We start from the raw sequence: 21,418 nt of genomic DNA, 5'->3' as shown, positions 1-21,418 counted from the left end.
TTATTTATGCTGAGCTAGTAAGGATATCCTGCCCCTGGAGTTATCGACGAGCGAAGTACTCCTCTCGGTAGTTACAGTCCCCCGAACCCTCAATCTCTACCTTGCGGGTGTATGTTGAGAGATCCCCACACCAGGGATCACAAGGGAACCTACGGCCGTCGTGGTCAAACATAATTGCACTCCCTTTATGTCACGATAACCTGGTTTTGTCAGTTTTTCTCATTGTTGTTAAAAACTGAATGGCGACTCCTATATTACTAGTCAATTGGGTGTATACTCACAGGAAATCCAATTACACTTGATTGAATAAAAGAATCGTCACACCCACGAGGGACGAGGTCACGCATTAGCCTCGTGCTTTTTCGACCCCCTCACAGTGGCGACTCCACTGGGGATAGTGAAGGAAATACTCGTGCTTATAGGTAATCAAAATAGCCGAAGGGTGAAACGATCCTACCCCGCGTTTATTTCCCCATCAAGTTGGGACGACCTGAAAATCAGCATATTAATGTGAACGGGCAGAACAGCATAACGAATCTCGACTCCCTCGGGAGTTGGGACTAAGGATACCTTTTTCCGCCAATAGGGGGGGCATACGCCGCGCATGTTGCCCACTCGGTACTTGTGCAGGTAGTACACCTATCCCAAACCCAATCGCTCGCTCATTAGGTCCCTCTCGCCTGCATGCCCCCTTGGCTTGCACTTGCGGGTTGGCCTCTTGAGGGAAATTCGTCTGTTGAAGACACTACCTCGACCGGGGCATGTGTTGGATCTACGATAGAAGCGGTACCAAGCCAGGCGCAAATAACTACCCATAGAAGCCTATCATAAACTACGTGACATATTTAATTTTCAAATCCATGTTTGTAATGTAGTTATGTGTAGCGAACTGTGTGACTATGTTATGATTGTGCGTGCGAATAATGCTAGACAAATTATGCTAGAAAACCAACGACCTTAAAAATTGCTCAAACATTCATAAAATAATTTGCCAAAGAGTTATACCGAAATACGTGTTCCGCAAACCCGAATGATCGCCACAAAAATAAGCGACGCTCGGGATGGCCTGTAACGAATCCCACAAACGCTGCACAACGCGTAAAGGACGTTATTAGGCAAGCACGCAAATCGAAGTCGCATAAACAAAAGTAGACGCAAACAGAAAACGAGAATCAGCCAGGGATGCATTTTCAGCGCCCCTGGCTGGGCGCCAGAATTTCTCACGCCCGACGCTGGGCGCTGAAGTTGCTGCTTGGCCTTCTGGTCAGGCGCAGCAGCCTCGGTTCCCACGCATGAAGAAAATACGTAGCAAAAAAAAAAAAAAAAAAACTTTCGTGAAAAAAAATTGCTACGAGGGCGTATGAAATAGCACTCGATTCTAGAAGCGACTTATAAAAAAAAAAATAACTCTTTGTATCGTTGTTAGGCCTCCTACGACGACAATGCTCGGCATCAAAACCGAACATGCTAATAATTATGAATGTCACATGGGCAAAGTATTCAAAAATAATGTTCAAATGAAGTTTTTAAGGAAAAATAATGTTCGAATAAAAAATAAATCCGAGTCTAGACTAGGCTATGCCAAAGTACAATCTAAATCCTAAGTCTTAGTTGTCCTATCCATAGAATCGGTCCTAATGCTTGGTGTCGTTCTGCAAATTAAAAGGTTAAACAATATTGTGTCTCCCTCCCTAACATTTAAATCAATAAGCACCCATATGTAATTGTCATCCCTTGCTAAGAATCCACGGCCTCAATACTCTCTCTCACCAATAAAAAGAATATATTATAGTATTTGCAAAATGGAAACAGTCACATTCTGAAAATCATTCCTCCATAGTCGCACAACCCCCAAAGTGAACCTAAGGTGTCAATACCATTGGCAAAGAAAAATTAATGGCCTCAAGGCTAATATTCACATTGGGTCACGACTATCATAGTCCTCTCGAGTCACTCGCTCCTTGAAATACTACTAAGTACGGACTAAAAGATTTTCCATGAATGCGACATGACCAACCATGAAAATACCCAAATCGGCATACCATAAGGCTACCATTGGGGTAAAGCAATACACACTAAGAGAGAAGCCGCACTAATGATTCTAGCCTTGAAAAAAATAAAAATTTGATCTCCCCAACTAACTACCTTGCCAACATTAAGCAAAATGGCGCATGACAAATGAACACCCAAGGGTTAAAATCTAAAGTGTCAACCAACGAAAGTTATGGTCCAATTAGCCTAAGTCTGAGAGTCGCTTGGTCAAGTATTATAGGCTTATGCCACGTCATTATTTTGAGTCTAGGCCACCTCCTTGTATTCATACACGGGTTATAATCAGAAAGATTAATGAAAGTTTGAGTCTAAATCACAACTTCCAATTAAATCCCGGAAACATCAAAAAATTATTTTCGATGTAATTCTTTCGTTAAATTTCAATAAGGTAAAAACAACAATTTGAATCTACGCTATTTGCACATTTTAAGAAACGACTAAATACACTTGCAAAGTAAGACAATTTAAAAGGTCCACCCTAGGCCTACTAAAGCTAAAGGTCCACCCTAGGCCCACTAAAATTAAAGGTCCACTATAGGCCTATCAAACGAGGCTCACTCAGTCTCGCCTCGTGACTCAAAGACCACAACCATCTACCTTTTAGCCTAAATAAAAAAAGGGGGGGAAATCCCGAGCAAAAAAAGAAAAAATAGAAAGAGAAAAGAGAGAGCGAAAAGAGCGAGCCACGAAATACTTAGCCCGTACCTCCCAAAGTGCGAAATTTACCCAAGTAAACGAAGGAAAAGAATTGAGTCAACCAATCCAAATCATAAAGTTCTATGATGTCTACCCTTTCCAATCTTTATGTTCTTAGGCGCCTTCGCTCTGGGGCCCCTGTTCAGCTCATTTAACCCATCCATGTTCTCACTGCCATAACCCAACAAACCATTACCTCGACTCTTGTTCTTGAACTTGTTGTCAACCGCAAACCACGCACGGCCATTAACACGTGCGTCATACCCATTATTTCCAAAGCCCAAACCTGTTCTTACACCACCATTAGCATAATGACCATATAACTTGTGTGGATACATCCTGTTGATATACCCTTGAGCCGTCCCCATGCTACTCATTGACCTTGGTTGATTTAAACTCATGACACTAGCTTGAGGCTGCAAATTGTGAGTCCTAGCAGATATAATCCTCATGCTTGACCAATACCTATACAAATTATCCTATCTCATTCAACCCATTTTTCAAACCGTCTTGAGTCACGAGTAAAAAAAAGAAGACAAATGAAAAGTACAAAACAATAATGAATAATAAAAAAGCAAACTTTGCAAAGCGCATTTAAAAGTTCATCTAAAAAGAAAGAGAAGCATTTAGCGCACCAAAAAAAAGATCCGCCCATAAATAATTTTCAGCGCCCACAGCTGGGCGCCGAAATCTTTAGCGCCCCAGCCTGGGCGCTGAATCTCTCTGCTTGCCAAATATTGTCCAGCAGTGCTCGTCATTTTATCACTTGGAGGGGTACAACACGTATTCAGGTATACGTACCAAAAAACAAATGAAAAGAAAATATACGTACTCAATCAAAAAATATAAAAAAAAAATTTTGGCTTACGGCAAGGCAGCAGATTTAAATAATAATAAACTTTACTTATTCTACCGTTTCAAATAATATGTTTCCATCTCAGAACATACTTATCGAGTTAGGCATTCTAAAAAACCATTTTCTAGGCTAAGAACTACGCAAGACCTGATTCCAAATTAAATCTATTAAAGGCGGATACGTAGGCAATCTATGATTCGGTCCAACCAATTTGCAAAAATGTTAAAGCCTATAGAATAACAAGAATAAAAATAGAAGTCCCTTATTGAAATTTAATTACTTGCAACCCAAATCGAAAGAAAAATTTAAGTCAAAGGAAGAATCCAAGTCACCAAGATGCCAAAATTAATGAGCACACATCAAAAAATAATAAAGGCACGTACCCTTGCCAGAAGGAGCACTCGCACTCCTAGGCACTTAGCCAAGACTCAAAAAGATCGCTTTGCCTCAATTGAATGGGGGCTAGCGCAAGCGTCCATGACCTCTAAAGTACTCGACTTGACCCTCCCTAAAGCAAACTAACTCACTTAAAGACTTTCTTTCACCACTAGACATAGTCGCTCACTTAAAGACCTTCTTTCACCACTAGACACAGTCATGATCGCCAACAAGTAGTAAGGGAAGTAAGCTTGCAATAAAGAGGATTATTCTACGGCATTGCCCCATCGTTCCTTCGAACTCAGGGCACCTGTTCATGGTAATTCAAATGCTTGCAAATCCCCTTTGAAAAAATCACACATTGTCAATAGGACTTGGCACTTAACCAAGGCTCACCCTACTCAGACATATGATACGGGCATCTAAAATCTAAATCTGAAAGCATCCTTAATGGCAAGACATAATAGCAATTGGGGGCTAAAAATTGAAATGAAAGAGCTAGGGAAAGAACTAAATATACCTTGACCTTTTGTACAGACATACACCAAGTAAATCTAAGTCAATTTGAAAACGGTTTATATTCCCGCAATTCTAGAAAAGATGGCCCTAAAAGCCCAAAGCATATGCCAAACGGGCACAAGTAATATCTTGACGCCTGCACCCTGGCTTCCAGCAAATCCTTAGACAGCATTCCAAAAATTGTAACAGTATTTTGATTCACTCATGTGATCCTGTACGAACCCTTCTATAAGTCAACTTACTTAGGACACCTCGGATTGTACACAGTAGGATTCGGATTTTAAATGATTTTCAAAGACTTCCTCGAACATAATAAAGTGTCGTTGGTTTAAGCTAATATGTGTTTATCTCGATGTTGCAAGTGAGTCAAAAAGATTTCCAAATATGATTATGGGTAAAGAAAGGCACCTAGCTTTTGGACAAGGCACACTTCAACATGTGACTACCTTGACCATGGCAATGTCGCACAATACGATATTTACAAGAGAAGCAACAAAATCACTACTCGAACATACCTCGCACTAAACGAGTCTGGTTCAAACTATTCATGATCCATGTCACCATGAATGCATAAAAACGTATGCAAAGCATTATAACACCAAGCCAATCCCGTAGCTACAATTGGGGGCTTGAGAAAAACACTCTAAAAATGCTCGAAATAACGATTTTATCTCAAATTCTCGACGCTAATGCTATACACACGTTATAGGGGCACAATCCTAAGGTCAATCGTGAAAAACAAACCTTAGGATGGCTACAACCCCTCCCAAATTCTAAGCACTACTTAGAATATATAAAGTCACCCCACTAACAAAGGGTAAATGAAAATCGCGAGTCACCCAAACTCCGATCAAACTACTGCACCTAACGCTCGCCCTATAAAGCGCCCGTTACACAGTCTACCTCGTTCCAAAGCAAAAGCGAAAAAAAAATCAAGGATAAGAACTGTCAAAATATACCCAGAGATAATTTTCAACGCCCAGAGCTGGGCGCCTATATCTTTAACGCCCCAGCCTGGGCGTTGAATATTTCTGCTAGCCAAGTTTTGCCCAGATATAAAAATAAGAAAGAAACACCTATGAATCCTCGCATCGAACGAAGTAATAAACCGTGCAAACCCACGCAGAAGGTGCTACACTTGTTCGAACACCTGAACGAGGCGTGATAAAGTACTCCAATAATAATGATATCCCAACACCTGGAGGAATGTTCTAAGACACGCTGTTAGGCCACACAAGCCTACGTCGCACCATAAGTTCAACCATCTCACGGTGCAAGTCTAAAAAAGAGTAAGGCATATTGCACTAATGTAGGCACGACCAAGAGCACGTGTAAAAGAGGCAAAGACTACTTATCGCCCAAATGCAAGCCACACGACTTCTGCATTAAGGATTAAAGGTAGCAAAACATTACCTACCCCGAAAGGGATAGCTCGCACCTACACGAGCGGAACCCCAAGGCATCTTTTTCGAAAGAACCTACAAAAATCGTACGCCAAAAGGAAGCATCCCAACATGCATACTTGGGGGCTCCAAGCTACGAAACAACCATAGCGAAATAAAAAAAATCTCGAAGCAAATGTTTGGACAATCGAAAGGGCACGACGTTTGAACCCACTTCATGAATGGGCCTGACCCCTATCAAGCTTCTAAGCAAACTATTCAAAATCAGTCATTGTTCAAAAAAAAATGATTCAAGCAAACTGATTAATGGACCGCACACAACGGCCATTCTATGAACGCTCGTTCGCACATACATATCATTATTCTAAGTATCGAACATTCACGAACGCGTTCAAAAGGAAAAATATACAACAACAAGAGCGGTCAAAGTCTTACGCCTCAAGGTATGTTCCTCGGGCCATATAGACTCGCCCAACTATCGCAATAACTGTACGCCTTAAGAGCAACAGTTCCTTAAAATAATCGCCCCAAAGCAACAAGCACCGTAGTCCACCAATCGGCTACGGCTTCTCAAGAAAATCATCACGTTCTAAAAATAAAGAAAAAACAAAAGAGAAGAGAATACATAGAACTTCCAAGTGAAATAAACGAATGAACAAGAGGCCGACTGTGTCATCAAAAGACCAGCCCAAACAACACTTTCAACGCCCCACCTGGGCGTGAATTATTTCAACGCCCAGGCCTGGGCGCCGAAAATGAACCCAGGCTCAAAAAAGGCCCTAACTTCTATTGGGCCCTGCCGCATCCATTAGACTCGAAAATTTCCGATTTCCTTACTGAAAGTCGCACCTCATGACTTTGTCAAGGGTAGCACACCACTACAAAGGTCGCTCGCACTTACGAGCACAATCCCAAACACGATCAAGGACATTACAGAATGCGTATCCCCAAGGAACCTCTTTGACAAGAAATGACCGTCAAGCACGAGTGCTTGGGGGCTCGAGTGAAAATATATTATGCAAAGTTAAAAACAATATTCCCAAACTACGCTGTACGAAGTCCCGTGTTTGGATGTCTCAAAAGATAAAACCGGTTTACGACCTCAAGACAAAGGTCGCCGTTGATACTTATACATAGTCCCCTAATCAAGGACCCCAGTAGTGGCAAAATTGAGCCGAAAAGACTAGCTCAAAACCATGAAAGATGATGACCACAAGACAATGGTCCGTCTAAGCACGTTGTCAACCCACATTCAGGTTGCAACTAAATCCGAGCATCCCTCGAAAGAATTCGCTCTTACAAGAATGAATAAAAAGAAAATCTCAAAAGAAATCACAATGAACGAAAAAGAGACTTGCCCACCTCGATCAGGCAAGATCACGTCACGAACCACGCGAGTTCTAAATCAAGAAAAAACGAATTCTGATGTCCACCCTTAGCGGACAGGGCTCGCCCACCTTCAGCGGGCGGGGTCTGCGTCACTAGCCGCGCAGGTCCTCAGTTTTCGAAAAAATAAAGTCTTCAAAATTAAAACAGGCTCGCCATCTTCAGCCGGCGGGGTCTACGTCACAAACCGCGTAGGTCCTTATTTTCAAAAAAGCAAAACAAATTTCAAAATAGATTCGTCCACTTCAATCGGACGGGGTGTCCACCCTTAGCGGACAAGGTTCGCCATCTTTAGCTGGCGGGGTCTACGTCACAAACCGCGTAGGTCCTTATTTTCAAATTTCAAAAACAGATTCGTCCACTTCTATCGGACGGGGTGTCCACCCTTAGCGGACAGGCTCACCATCTTTAGCCGGCAGGGTCTGCGCCATTAAACCGCGCAGGTCCTTAGTTGTTGCAGCGATAACTTTTGCTGGATTTTCCTTCGTTTTACGTCCTATAAAAACAAGGGTGCTGGATTTTCCTTCGTTTTACGTCCTATAAAAACAAGGGTACTGGATTTTCCTTCGTTTTACGTCCTATAAAAACAAGGGGGTTTTCTCATTTAGCTAGCCCTGAAAATGAGTATCTTTACAAACATTTTTTACCTCGTGATTGGGCTTAGCCAGGCCCAATTACACTTTACAGCTTTGATTTCGAAAAACTCTGTAGCTACTCCCAATGACAAAGTGAGGGAGTTTCTACGCACCTTTAGATCCTTCCAATGACAAAGTGAGGAAGTTTCTATACTATCAGTTGACAAATCCCAATGACACGTGAGGGATATGTCGACACTTCAAGTGATGACCCTTAAGTCAAATGTTATCACTCGGGGGCTCGTAAGACCCTCACAAAACAGGTCACATACACCATGGCTTGTATGACGCACTCCGTCTAATACTTTGACCATCGTCTTATTCCAAGACTCAGTCAAAGTGGGGGCTAACTGTAGACACCTACTTTTGTCCCCATTCCCGAAAGGGAAAGGTTCGATGATGAGAACGTAAATCTCCACTTGACAACGCATCTCCTATAAAATAAACGAATCTCAATTCCCCTTTTCATTTCACCCGAAACCTGCTATTTATGGAAACCTGCTAAAAATAGTAACTGCCGTAAAGGGTAGCTTCAAAAAGTGGCAAGTCATAAAAGATAGAAACCTGTCAGAATTAGGTGTTGCACTCCAACATAAATCCTAAATGAGATAGAAAACTGCGAGAATCCTATTTCTAATATGATTCGGAAATAAGAGTTACGTATTAATTAAAATCCTAACGAGCCTAGAGTTCGTAACGGGCTCAGACGCTTTCCGTCATAAAATTAATACGCACTAAAAGACTCGATTAAGTCTCAAACACTACGGATTTCAGGAATCCGAATCTGACTAAGAAAACAGCCTAAACATCAATTTCAACGCCCAGCCCTGGGCGCTGAAATTGCATGGGTCCTATTTTCAACGCCCAGATCTGGGCGCCGAAATCTTCGGCGCCCAGGCCTGGGCGCTGAAAATACCTGGGTACGTGTTTTTTCCTAATTCTTTGTGGATTAGAACTCTGCAATTCTATCTTTCCACGAACTCTCCCCTATAAATAGACCCCTAAATTCGACGTGAAAGGAACACAACAACACACAATTATATTCTGAGTATTGACTCCAACCCTTAGCCTAAGCCTCTCGCTGCGAAACTGTTCACGCGTTCTGTCGCAATCGATCCATAAATCGAACAGAACGTATCCTGTCCCATAATTGAGATTCGTTAAATAAAAAGGAGAAATAGCAAAGTCAAAGTGGTTAGTTTTCTGAGAACCGTGACGCACCTCTCAAGGGTGCGTCGTAATGCGTCCCTTTTCGATGATTTAACTGCTTTCCTCGCCCTTTTTATGAACTGTTAAACTAACTAAATCTGATTGTTCTATCACGCCTAACAAATATGATATTTTTGGGAAATCGGATTATCATGCTAGGTCCCTTAATGCTATTTAAATCAGATAACCACGATCGAATTAGTATTATATGTTGCATATTTCTAAAATCAATTCAGATTAGTTTAATAGTTAACGCATGTCCCTTCAATTATTTATGCTGAGCTAGTAAGGATATCCTGCCTCTGGAGTTATCGACGAGCGAAGTACTCCTCTCGGTAGTTACAGTCCCCCGAACCCTCAATCTCTACCTTGCGGGTGTATGTTGAGAGATCCCCACACCAGGGATCACAAGGGAACCTACGGCCGTCGTGGTCAAACATAATTGCACTCCCTTTATGTCACGATAACCGGGTTTTGTCAGTTTTTCTCATTGTTGTTAAAAACTGAATGGCGACTCCTATATTACTAGTCAATTGGGTGTATACTCACAGGAAATCCAATTACACTTGATTGAATAAAAGAATCGTCACACCCACGAGGGATGAGGTCACGCATTAGCCTCGTGCTTTTTCGACCCCCTCACAGGTGGGATCGAGTTGAAAAAAATAACGGTTCGGTTCTGGTTCGGGTTCATATCGAGTCGGGTTCATGTTAGTTCGGGTTAATATAAGGTCGGATTCATATCGGTTCGGGTCATATTGGGTCGGTTGTAAACAAGTTTAGTCAGGTTGTACCGGGTCGGATTCATGTCGAGTAAGATTCATATGGGGTCGGGTTATAATCGGGTCGGCCAGATCGGGTCGAATTATAGTCGGGTCGGGTCGGCTTGGGTCGGCTCGGGCTGGAGCACGTCAGATTGTAACGAGTTTAGCCGAGTTATAACATGTTCCTATCATTATTATGAAGTACAAAAGATTTTGATAGATTCTCAAAAGATTAAGTTTTAGTCAAATATAATGAATCTTTTCCATACAAAGTTATTGAAACAAATAAATGAATTAAAAAAGTTTTGGCGGGTAAATTTTTCATCAAGAAGTCACATGTGTCATTTTTTGTATCTGTTTTAGTATAATGTAATATATTTCTGACAGACATTGATTTGAAGAATGTAGTTGGAAGTTATATACGTGTAGCAGAATTTTCAGATGAATTGTCAAAGATTTTTTTAATTTTGTTATAATTTCTGTAAACTTAGGTGCATATTTGGTTACTATTCTCCATTGTTGTTTCCCTTTTTTGTTTGGCAGTTCACGATTACACCTTTTTTGTTTGGCAGCTCACGATTACACTTTTTTTTTATTTTGGCAATTCACGATTCTTATCAAATCTATTGTAATTATGACCAATTTAAGTGCAATTAGAATTGTCAACCTATTATTTATATAAAGTTTTTGAAATCTTAATTATGGCTAAATATTAATAATTTTTATTTTGTATGTATATAATATTTCTAAAATATTTTATTTAATAGGTAATTTCTATAACGTGCATCATAGATTACGATTCTCCATACTCTTTTCCTTTTTTCTTGGAAGTTCATGATTCTATATATTTTTTTTCATTTTTTATTGGAAATTCACGATTCGATCTAATCACATTGTAATTATGACCAATGTAAGTTCAATAAGAATTTTCAAACAGTACCTTTATATAAGGTCACTATAATCTTATTTTCAAGTCAAATATTAATAATTGTACCCATTTTAAGGATTTTAAGAGGGAAAAAAAGGAAAAAAATCATGACAAATTTGAATGCATTAAGAATTAATTAAATGCATTAAGAATTGTCAACTTTTTTAATTATGAAAACGATGCGATATTTCTTTAATATTCCGTAGTACCCAGTTTTAGTAATTTTAATTAGTAATTTAAGAGAAAAAAAATGAAAAAGAATTAAACTTTTCGGCTAGAAAAAATCGCACCAGAAATTTATACGTGTCATTCCTGATGTCTCTTTTAATATAGTAATAGATATCGGGTTATTACTAAAATCACGATTTTCTATACGTTTATATTATAACATGGATGTCTTAATTAAGAGAAAATGTCGGTAACTAAATTTTAAAAGTGTTAAAATTTTAAAAGCAGTAGAGTTAGTTTTTTTTTTTTGTGTGTGGTGCAAATGAGCCATAATGGCAGGGATGAGAATCGATCCTAGGATCACCTGAAACCGGGAGAGAAACTCTAACCAACTGAGCTATCCCCCACTCTCAAAAGCAGTAGAGTTAGTGAGTATATAGTATTTGACGTGTATTCTATTAGTCATTAGTTCACCGTAAAAAAAAAACGATGAACTAATGACTAATAGAATACATCACTTCGTATTCATGAAATATTTATTGATGAATTAATAACTACTAATGAAGTAATTAATAATCGATAATGATGAACTAATACGTAATGAACTTCTAAAGTTTGTAAATAAGTTTATCATATATTCATATTGGTTTAAACAACAACGAAACGAGACAAACAAATTCAACATACTTTTTCGATTAGTTCTTTGGTTATAACTTATAATAAGATTATAACGTATTGAATTAAATCAATTTATTTTAGTAATTGATTAATCAGTTGAATATGAGTCAATAAAAGAGTGCAAGACTAATAAAATAATACAAATTCATAAGTTTTATAATGTTGTCAAGAATTAACGAATATAACATTCTACATTTGATTACTCTAATAAATGGGTTACGGGTTGTAAACGGTTCGAGTAATAGACGGTCCGAGTTGAAACAGTTTGAGTTGTAAACGGTTCGGGTTGAAAACGGTACGGGTTGAAATAGTTCGGGTTGTAAACGGTCCGGGTTGAAACAGTTCAGATAGAAACAAATCGGGTCATTAACGGTTTTTGGGTCCATTCGGTTCAGTTAGAAACGGTTCGGGATGCCGCATTACGGTTTGTTATCAGGTATCGGATCTTAATCGGGTTAATATTTCCGAGACGGTTCGGGTTGAATACTATCGGATCGGATCGGATTTCGAGTTCCAGCTCACGAGTTATTAACGGTTTGGGTTCTTAACGATCGGATTAACGTAGCGGGTTTAACGGTTCGGAACAAGTTTTATCGAGGTATCGCGAATCCGAGGATTCTGGACGATGCCCCGAAGTGCGTGATTTGGTCATTTCCTGCATTTTATCAAGGAATGGGCAAAGTCAACCTGTTTTTAGTCTCGGATTGATCAGATCCGAGGCAGCATGCATATAAAAGGACAATGAATTTTAAAATATAGAGATAGGTTTAATGAAACGCATGGTGCCACAAAAGGCTTTCCTCTTCTCATTAAACAACTTACTTGGCTTACAGAGAGGTCATACAAAATATTTCTTAAGAACATCGGTATTCCAATGGTTCTTCAAGATTGTTCCATCTAACTGTTTCAGCATAAAAGTGCCTGGCCTTTTTTCAGAATGGATGATGTATGGTCCTTCCCAGGTGGCTGAGAGTTTGCCATGGATCCGTCCTTTCTGAACCGAGGTGGCGTTTCTGAGTACTAGATCGCCGACTTTTAGGGGTCTGGCGTTGACTCTTCGATTGTAATGCTTGTTGACCCTCTGCAAATAAGCTGCGTTGAGTGTCCTTGCATCGTTCCGAGTTTCATCTAGTAGGTCGAGAGCTTCAGACAGAAGTTGATCGTTGCTTTCTCCTTGGAGTCCATCATATCTGTTGTATGCCTGGATCCTCAAGCTTTCTGTTCCGATTTCCACAGGGATGACAGCCTCGGATCCGTATACTAGGTGGAACGGTGTTTGCCCAGTAGCTTCTTTCTCGGTGGTCCGAAGGGACCATAACGTTCCGGGTAGCTCTTCTAACCACTTGTTTTTGTCATCCTCGACTCTTTTCTTGAGTGCGTTGAGGATGAGTTTGTTTGCAGCTTCAGCTTGCCCGTTGCTTTGTGGGTGGCAAACTGCCGAGTAAGCTAGGTGTATGCCGAATTGTTTGCACCATTTTTGCAGCGGGGTGTTGTCGAACTGTTTCCCGTGGTCGAAGACCATTAGTCTTGGTATGCCGAACCTTGTGATGATGTTCTGCCATATGAACTTGCGGACCTGAGGTTCGGTGATGGAGGAGACAGCTTCGGCTTCGATCCATTTGCTAAAATAGTCGACTCCTACAATCAGCCACTTCTTCTGGTTCGTAGCTGAGGGGAAGGGACCAATGATGTCTAACCCCCACTGTGCGAATGGTAAGGGATATAGTGTTGGTTGTAGAGTTTGAGCTGGTTGATGGATAGCTGGTGCGAACTTTTGGCATTTCTCGCATTTCCTTGCCATCTGCTTTGCTTCGGAAACCATAGTGGGCCACCAGTATCCGGCCCGAAGGGCTTTGTGTGCCAATGTCCTGCCTCCGATGTGGTTTCCGCATATTCCGAGGTGGATTTCCCTTAGGATATAGTCAGCGTCGGTTGGACCCACACATCTTAGCAGTGGAGCGGAGAATGATTTCCTCATGAGCTCTCCTTCGGCGTCGATGATGAACCACTTGTTGAATCTCTTCAGCTTTCTCGCCTGTAGCTTATCTTCGGGAAGTTCTCCCCTTTCTTTGTATACAATTACTGCGTCCATCCAGCTAGGTTCGGTACGTAAACTGCATACTGTGGGGGGTGGAAACTTCTCTCTTGGTGAACCTCCACGTGGACCGACCTGTTTAGGTCGATGAGTGTTGAGCTTGCGAGTTTTGACAGTGCGTCAGCTTGCGTGTTTTGTACTCGGGGAATGAGGATGACTTCAAAGGATCTTAACTTTGACGTTAAGGATTTAATTTTCGCTAAGTAAGCTGTCATGCTGGGCCACTTGGCCTCATACTCCCCTCGGATCTGGTTGGCTATAAGCTGGGAATCAGTTTTGAGACAAACATGCTCGGCCTCCAAGGATAAGCAAAGCTCTATCCCTGCGATTGCGGCCTCATATTCGGCCTCGTTGTTAGTTGCTTTGAATCCGAACTTCAATGCATACTCTATGCTTTTCCCTGTTGGGGGGAATAATACAACTCCTGCTCCTGAGCCGTTTACTGTGGAAGATCCGTCAGTGAAGACCTCCCAAGTGCTTTTCGTATCATCCAGCATTTCTTGGTATGAGCACTCGGCCAAGAAGTCTGCCAATGCTTGTGCCTTGATTGCTGTCCTCGGCTGATATTTGATGCCGAACTCTGATAGCTCGAAGGCCCAGGCAGCCAATCTTCCTGACCTCTCTATTTTGTCGAGTACTTTCTCGAGTGATTGGTCGGTCAGTACTGTGATCTGATGGGAGTCGAAGTATGGCCTCAGTTTTCGTGCAGATACCACCACTGCATATGCAACTTTCTCGATGAGTGGGTACCGAGTTTCGGCCCCTGTGAGTGTTCGGCTAGTGAAGTAGATCGGATGTTGCTTCTTCTCTTCTTCCCGAAGAAGCACTGCACTGACGGTTCCAGGGCTGACTGCGACATATAGGTATAGGGTTTCCCCTTCCTTTGGTCTGGCCAGTGTCGGCAGTTGGGCTAGGTGGGCTCTGAGCTGTTGAAAAGCCTCTTTTTGCTCTTGCTCCCATATCAGCTCGGGGTCCACTTTCCTCGGGACCCCCTTTTTCTTGATTGGTTCTGCTTCTCCCCCGGGGAGGCTCTTTGGTTTTAGCGCTTTGAAGAAAGGGGCTCCCTTGTCCGAGGCTTTTGATATGAACCTTGTTAGTGCGGCTAACCTGCCGGTTAGCCTATGCACGTCTCTCTTGGTCCTCGGCTCGGGTAGATCCAATGCTGCTTGGACTTTGTCCGGGTTCGCATCGATTCCTCTTTCGCTCACCATGAATCCGAGGAACTTCCCTGACTTCACCCCGAAGACACATTTTTTCGGGTTCAGCTTCATGCTGTATTTCCTCAGATTTCCGAAGGTCTCGGCCAAGTCCTTGACATGGTCTTCCTCCTTGATGCTTTTTACGATGGAGTTATCCACATAGACCTCGACGTTCCTCCCTTTCTGGTCGGCGAAGACATGATCAACTAGCCTCTGATAGGTAGCGCCGGCATTTTTCAAGCCGAAGGGCATCATTTTGTAGTTGAACACTCCTGCACTCGTGATGAATGCTGTCTTCGCCCTGTCGTCGGGGTGCATGAACACTTGATGGTAACCTGAGAAGGCATCCATGAAGCTGAGCAGTGCATGGCCGCTGGTAGAGTCGACCAATTGGTCTATCCTCGGCAGGGGATAGCAGTCTTTGGGGCAGGCTCGGTTCAGATCTGTGAAATCCATGCACATTCGCCAAGAGCCGTTTGCTTTCTTGACCATCACCACGTTGGCCAACCATTTTGGGTACATGCATGGCTCGATGAATCCAGCTTCCTGCAACTTTTTCACCTCTTCGGCGATGGCTTTGTTTTTCTCCGAGGAGTAATTCCTCTTCTTCTGTTTGATCGGCCGAGCTTTAGCGTTGACGTCCATCTTGTGACAAATCAACTTTGGATTTATCCCTGGCATATCTGCTGCTGACCATGCAAAAATGTCTTTGTGATCCCTGAGCAGTTGGATCAAATCGATTCGGTGCCCCGAGCTTAGGCCCTTGCCTATTCGGATGCTCCTGTCCGAATCCTCTTCGAGGAAGATATCCTCCATTTCTTGATCTGGCTCGGGAGATAGGGTTTCGGGGCGGGCGTCAACCTCCGCGGGAGATAAGCTGCTCGTGCCTGCTTTTCTCCTCTTTGCCTCGTTCTCCTCTCCTGGAGCATCTTTCTTTTCTCCCTCAGCTTCGGAACCGTCTCCTAATTTAGGCTTTCGGATGGCGGTGTGGCAGGTTCTTCTTGCAACCTCTTGATCACCTCTAATTCGTTCGGTGAATCCTGCGTCCGAGACGTATATCATCAGCTGATGGTACGTGGATGGGACTGCTTGCATCTTGTGAATCATGGTTCTTCCCATGATTACGTTGTATACTGAGTCACAATCCATCACTAAGAATTCGTCTCGGAGGGTTTTTGCTGCTTGACCTTCGCCCACTGTGACTGGCAGGGTGAACTTTCCGCGAGGAATAGTTGCGGATCCGTTGAATCCGATCAGGGGGTAGCTTACTTTCGTCAATGCTTCCTCTCACTCCTCGAGGATCAGTTGCTCGAAGCAATTTCTGAAGATGATGTTGACGGCACTTCCTCCGTCGACCAACACTCGGTGTACGTTGTGGTTATTGAGGTCCATGGAAATGACCAAAGGATCGTCATGTTTGTACTGGACCCCGAAGCAATCATCGGCAGTGAAGGTCATGTTTGGGGGGTGTGGTTGGTTATCTCCCACTGCGCTGAAGTTGACTCGATGGGAGAGAGCTCTTAGGTGTTTCTTGCTGGCCTGGCCAGACCTCTGTCCCCCGAACACCACTAGGATGTCATTCTTCTTGTGCCCTGTTGCTTCGTAAACCCTTTTCTGGGATTGCTCGTGTTGTTTGCCGCTTGCGGCCTTTTCTTTTTCCTCCCTTCGGTCTAACAAGTATTGCTTCAGGTAACCTCGGCGAACGAGGTCCTCAATGTTGTCTTTCAGTGAGTTGCATTCTTCAGTGTGGTGACCGAAGTCATCGTGAAACTCGCACCATTTGTTCTTGTTTCTCCGAGCTGGGTTGGACTTGAGCTTCCCTGGTAGCTTCCACTTCTCATCATTTCTGTTGAGGCTAAAGATTTCCTTTCGGGGCAGAGCTAGTGGAGTGTAGTTAGCGTATTTGGGTTGAAGTTCACCCCTTCTCCCGTCTTTCTTCGGGCTCATATCTCTAACTCCTACCTTCTCCTTCCCTTTTCTTGAGCTGCCCTCGGGCTTGCTCTGGACATTTTTTGTATCTCTCGGATCCGACGATCCTTTCAACCTTGCAGCAGCTTTGTTGAACTCTTCGGTTCTGATGAATGCATCAGCCATTTGGAGTACGTCGGCTATTTTGGAGGGGTTTTTCATTGAAAGTTTGTCACGGAATTTCCCTTCCTGGAGCGCGTGCTTAAAAGCGAAAATGGCCACGTCTGGCTGCAAGTTTGGTATGTTTGTTGATTCCTTCATGAACCTGGCCATGAATTCTCTTAGACTTTCGTCTCTTTCTTGTTGGATTGAGGTTAATTCTGCGGTGGTTCGTTCGGGGCGATTGTTGCTCACGAACTGCGTGCAGAATCTCTTTTTCAACTTCTTCCAGCTTTTGATCGATCCCTTCGGCAGCGATCTAAACCACTCTCCCGCCACTCCGGTTAGCGTGGTTGGGAAATATTTGCACCAACATGCCTCGGAGTAGGGGCTCAAGAACATTTGTTGCTCGTAGGAGATAATGTGATCCCTCGGATCTGTGGTTCCGCTATATGTCAGGTGTGCTGGCAGCCTCACCTTAGGGATTTCTTCCATGATCAGCTCGTCCGAGAAAGGGGATGACGTGGGAGTCATGATTCTTTTCCCGAGTCTAGCCCTGATGCCTTCGTTTGCCGAGGTTCTGTGATTAGAACGCTCGGGCGTACGATGGGGGCTAGGGGTTCGATCATGCCTCCTGTCTCTTCTTCTTTCTCGCCTACTGACCTCGGGTCGTTCGCCAGATCTACTTGATTCGCCTACCCCGAGTCTCGAATGGATCGAAGGTCTTAACCTTGAATGGACCGAGGGCCTCAACCTGCTGAGTACCGAGCTTCGGATCCGAGTGTTACGAGTAGTCGATTCGCTTTGGAGAGCTGTTGGAGTAGGCGTTGGTCTTGCAAACCAATCTGGCTGTTGTTGTGCTCTTTTTTGGGTGTCCCACGTGCTTTCCATCCATCTCGACGTAAGGTGTGTTCCTGTCAAGGGAGGGAGCTCTCGTTCGGGTCTGGACACCTCTACACTGGGTGGCTCGTTCAGCCGTCGCCTAGTCCTCCTCTCCTCTCTGCGGTCCTTTGCCAATCCTTGCTGTTTCTCGTTGAAGAGGAAGTTTTGCATGATGGTCATGGCCGCAGTGAGTTCTTCCCTAGTTGGAATCGGAGGTCCTGCGTTCGTGGCGGTCGTAGCTCTGCTTGGCTGTGACCTCGCCACTGATTGAGGGTGCCCTTCTTCATCAGATTCTGAATCTGACCGCACTATCATATCGTCATCATTGTTGTTGACAGCATCATTAACCATTTTGCAGAAAGAGGTGGTTAATGTCTTTCAAAGGCTTTGAAGTGTTCTTCCCCACAGACGGCGCCAAATTGTTCCGGTGTTGTAAAGGTGGAAACAATGGGCTTCGAATGAAGGCCCTTTCGTATGTGTTGAAAATCTTGCTTGCTTGAATGAGTCGAGTCCGAATTCACCTGCACAAGAGTAAAGTCACTAGCCTCAGGGGTGTTTCCGAGGAAAGCCCCTCCGATGCCTAAGTAAGAACGATGCTCGGATTATAGAGAGAAGTTTTCTAGAAGAGTAGTCTTAAGGCGATAAATTGGACGTACCTTGAGGTGTGAGCCTTGGCGGCCTATTTATAGTGTTTGCATAATAAATGCCCATAGGTTATTTATTGCTATTGGGCCTTGGGCCTTAATGGATGGCTGAATAGCCATTGTGGTAGGTTTGATGCTGTTGTTTAGAGCCATTGGGCTTTGGACTTAGTGGCCCAATTGAATATCAATTGGGAGCCCAAACACTTCATATTATGTTACAAGTTAATAGTCTTTATATTAAAACATATATTAACAGCCAAATTAAGCTGTGGATTTGGATTTAATAAGCGTGAAACTCCAAAGATTAATTCAACTAAAAAAGAGTGGCGGACGTACTTGACAAAGAGATTACAAGTGATCGATCGAGTGATTGGTCTATTAAAGGCATATTAGTACTTGTAAACAATATAATTATCCCATAATCTAAACCAAAGCTAATTAATTAATTAATCTCTAACATTTTTTTTTTTGGAAAGAAAAAATTAATTCATTAATAAAGAGTCATACGACATATACAAGAGAAATATAGATCTAACAAATACATGACAAATTAAATAAAATATCCTTCATCAAAATTAACTACGGTCGTTGAATAGATCTTGCATTGTAGAACGTCTCCCGTATATAACGCTGGAACATGCAGCCTTTTCAGAGAGAGGGTCTAACGATTTGTTGTAGCCGCGAGGATGATTTCCATTTGATTCATCTAAATGTACTCGAAAAATTGATATTTGTCGCGATACCGCATAAAACTTTACCAACGAACTAATTCTACAAAAATCTACCATGAGTGGACGACAAACCAAACATAATAAAACTAATTCCATCATAGGGAGTCTAACGAACAATGACGAACTCCGCCCATATGATGAAAATTTATTGAATTTTTGAGATAACAACTGAATTAAAACGAAGAGAAAGGGTCGGAAATAGTCTAATTAATCTCTAACATAAGTAGTAGCATTATTATAAGAGCTCAATTCTTGTATCAAGGAACTCAAATCACAATAAGATGAACCACCAACTTCAACAGCCTTCCTTGCTAAATCTTTCATCTTCTTTGCCTTACTTCTTAACTCCAAAGCTTCTTCACCCACCATAACTTTTCTTATAGCATCTCTAATATGTTCCCATTTGATACCCTCCACCATTCTATTCCATTCCTTAGCTCCAACACCAACTCCAGTCTCCAAAACTTGAGTCACCAACTTCTCAATATAAAAGTGCTCAGCGAATACCGGCCAAGTGACCATAGGAACCCCACACGATAAGCCTTCTAGAGTGGAGTTCCACCCACAATGAGTCACGAATGCACCTATCGCTTGGTGGTCTAATATCAGCACTTGAGGTGCCCATCCCCTTATTATTAGTCCTTTTCCTTGTACCCTCTTCTCAAATTCTTCAATTTTGTCATCCTTTTCACTACTACTCAACACCCATATGAAGTCTTGCTCAGAAGCTTCTAGACCCATCGCAATTTCTTCAAGTTGTGAGTTCGAAACTTGAGCTAAACTACCAAAGCAAATATAAACAACAGAGTTAGGGTTTTTGGAGTTAAGCCAATTCAAGCATTCATGCTCATCAATACAAGAATCCTCCCCTCGTTGAAACTTAGCTTCATTTTCGCGGTTACATAATGAAACAGGACCAATACTCCACGCCTTCCTACCAATAACGTTTCTATAATAATCAGCATATTGAGGCTCTAGCTCGTAAAAGCTATTGAAAATAACCCCATAACTCTTGGACTCGGTCTCCATAGCTTGAACAAATATTTCCATCCATTTTGTATTAACAATATCCATATCTAAATCCCCCCTCATCATTTTTGGTAGTTGAGATTTCATAAGCTTTACCTCATGAGGAAGGTGAGGGATGAGAAACTCCTCGTTGTCCGATGAGACGGTTTTGAACGGCTGGTATTTGATCAAGGAATGTGTAACACATTGTGAGAAGCAGTTAGCTGGAAGGAATACTAACCTTGGTATGTTGAACTTAGCCGCAACGTCGGTAGCGAAAGTTAAGAGTACATCGGCAACGAGGCAATCAGGTTTGTGTTTCTCCAAGATTTGTTCGAGTGATTGTTGTAGCAACGTGGTAGCTTTGAGAAAATTGAATGCCATTGCATTGGAATTAAACTTGTGGAAGTTTTCGATTCCTTGAGGAATTCCGTCAGCTTCGTTGGAATGAGGAAAAGGGATGACTTCAACATTGATTGTTGTAGTTGTAGTTGTAGTCGTGGTGGTGTTAAGTGCTTTGGTTAAAGTTGGTGCATTGAGAGGGGTTGTAACAATGGTGGTCTTAACATGGTGGGATGCAAACAGCTTGGCGATGTCTATGATTGGGATCATATGGCCAGCAGCCATAAGAGGGAAGAACACTACATGCAGCCTTTTTGGTTCGGCACTCATTTTTAAGCTATTGTTTTTGTGAATGATGAACAAGATTAGCTAGATTAATACTAGCTTTTATACAACTCTAGCTAGTGACTAGTGAGTTGTCAATTCTTTTATGTCACTGCTAACCTCACTATATTTAATATTTGTCCGGCCCCCAAACTTATTATTATTAAATAATACAACTAAATATTTGATTCTTTAATTGACAAAAATAAGTATGGGACATATACAATTTATGATCACGTGAAATAATAATGCAGCCTGAGGCTTCTAGGTGGAGATCATTAATTGGGGCTGCATTATTATTTCATCAGATCATAAATTACCACCAAGCTGCTCGCACGCCCGTTTAATTTATACACACAATTAGTGGCGGATATAAAGGGAGTTTAAATGGGGTCACATGATCCCACTTATTAAAAAAATAATACCAATGATGTCTTGGCCTAGGTCTCAGGTT

The 21,418-nt window shown here is 42.4% G+C and overlaps 1 protein-coding gene across 1 annotated transcript; it reads right to left on the bottom strand.

The window, feature by feature from the left end:
* Positions 1-19,368: 19,368 nt before the first annotated feature.
* On the bottom strand, positions 19,369-21,018 carry LOC110793129 (scopoletin glucosyltransferase). The gene has a single exon (XM_021997971.2). It carries the CDS (start codon positions 20,968-20,970, stop codon positions 19,498-19,500), a length of 1,473 nt encoding a protein of 490 aa, XP_021853663.1. The 5' UTR covers positions 20,971-21,018; the 3' UTR covers positions 19,369-19,497.
* Positions 21,019-21,418: the final 400 nt, after the last annotated feature.

This window comes from Spinacia oleracea, chromosome 6, assembly GCF_020520425.1.
Source record: "Spinacia oleracea cultivar Varoflay chromosome 6, BTI_SOV_V1, whole genome shotgun sequence".
Classification (NCBI taxonomy): domain Eukaryota; kingdom Viridiplantae; phylum Streptophyta; class Magnoliopsida; order Caryophyllales; family Amaranthaceae; genus Spinacia; species Spinacia oleracea.
This window is presented reverse-complemented; position numbering and strand designations above follow the sequence as displayed.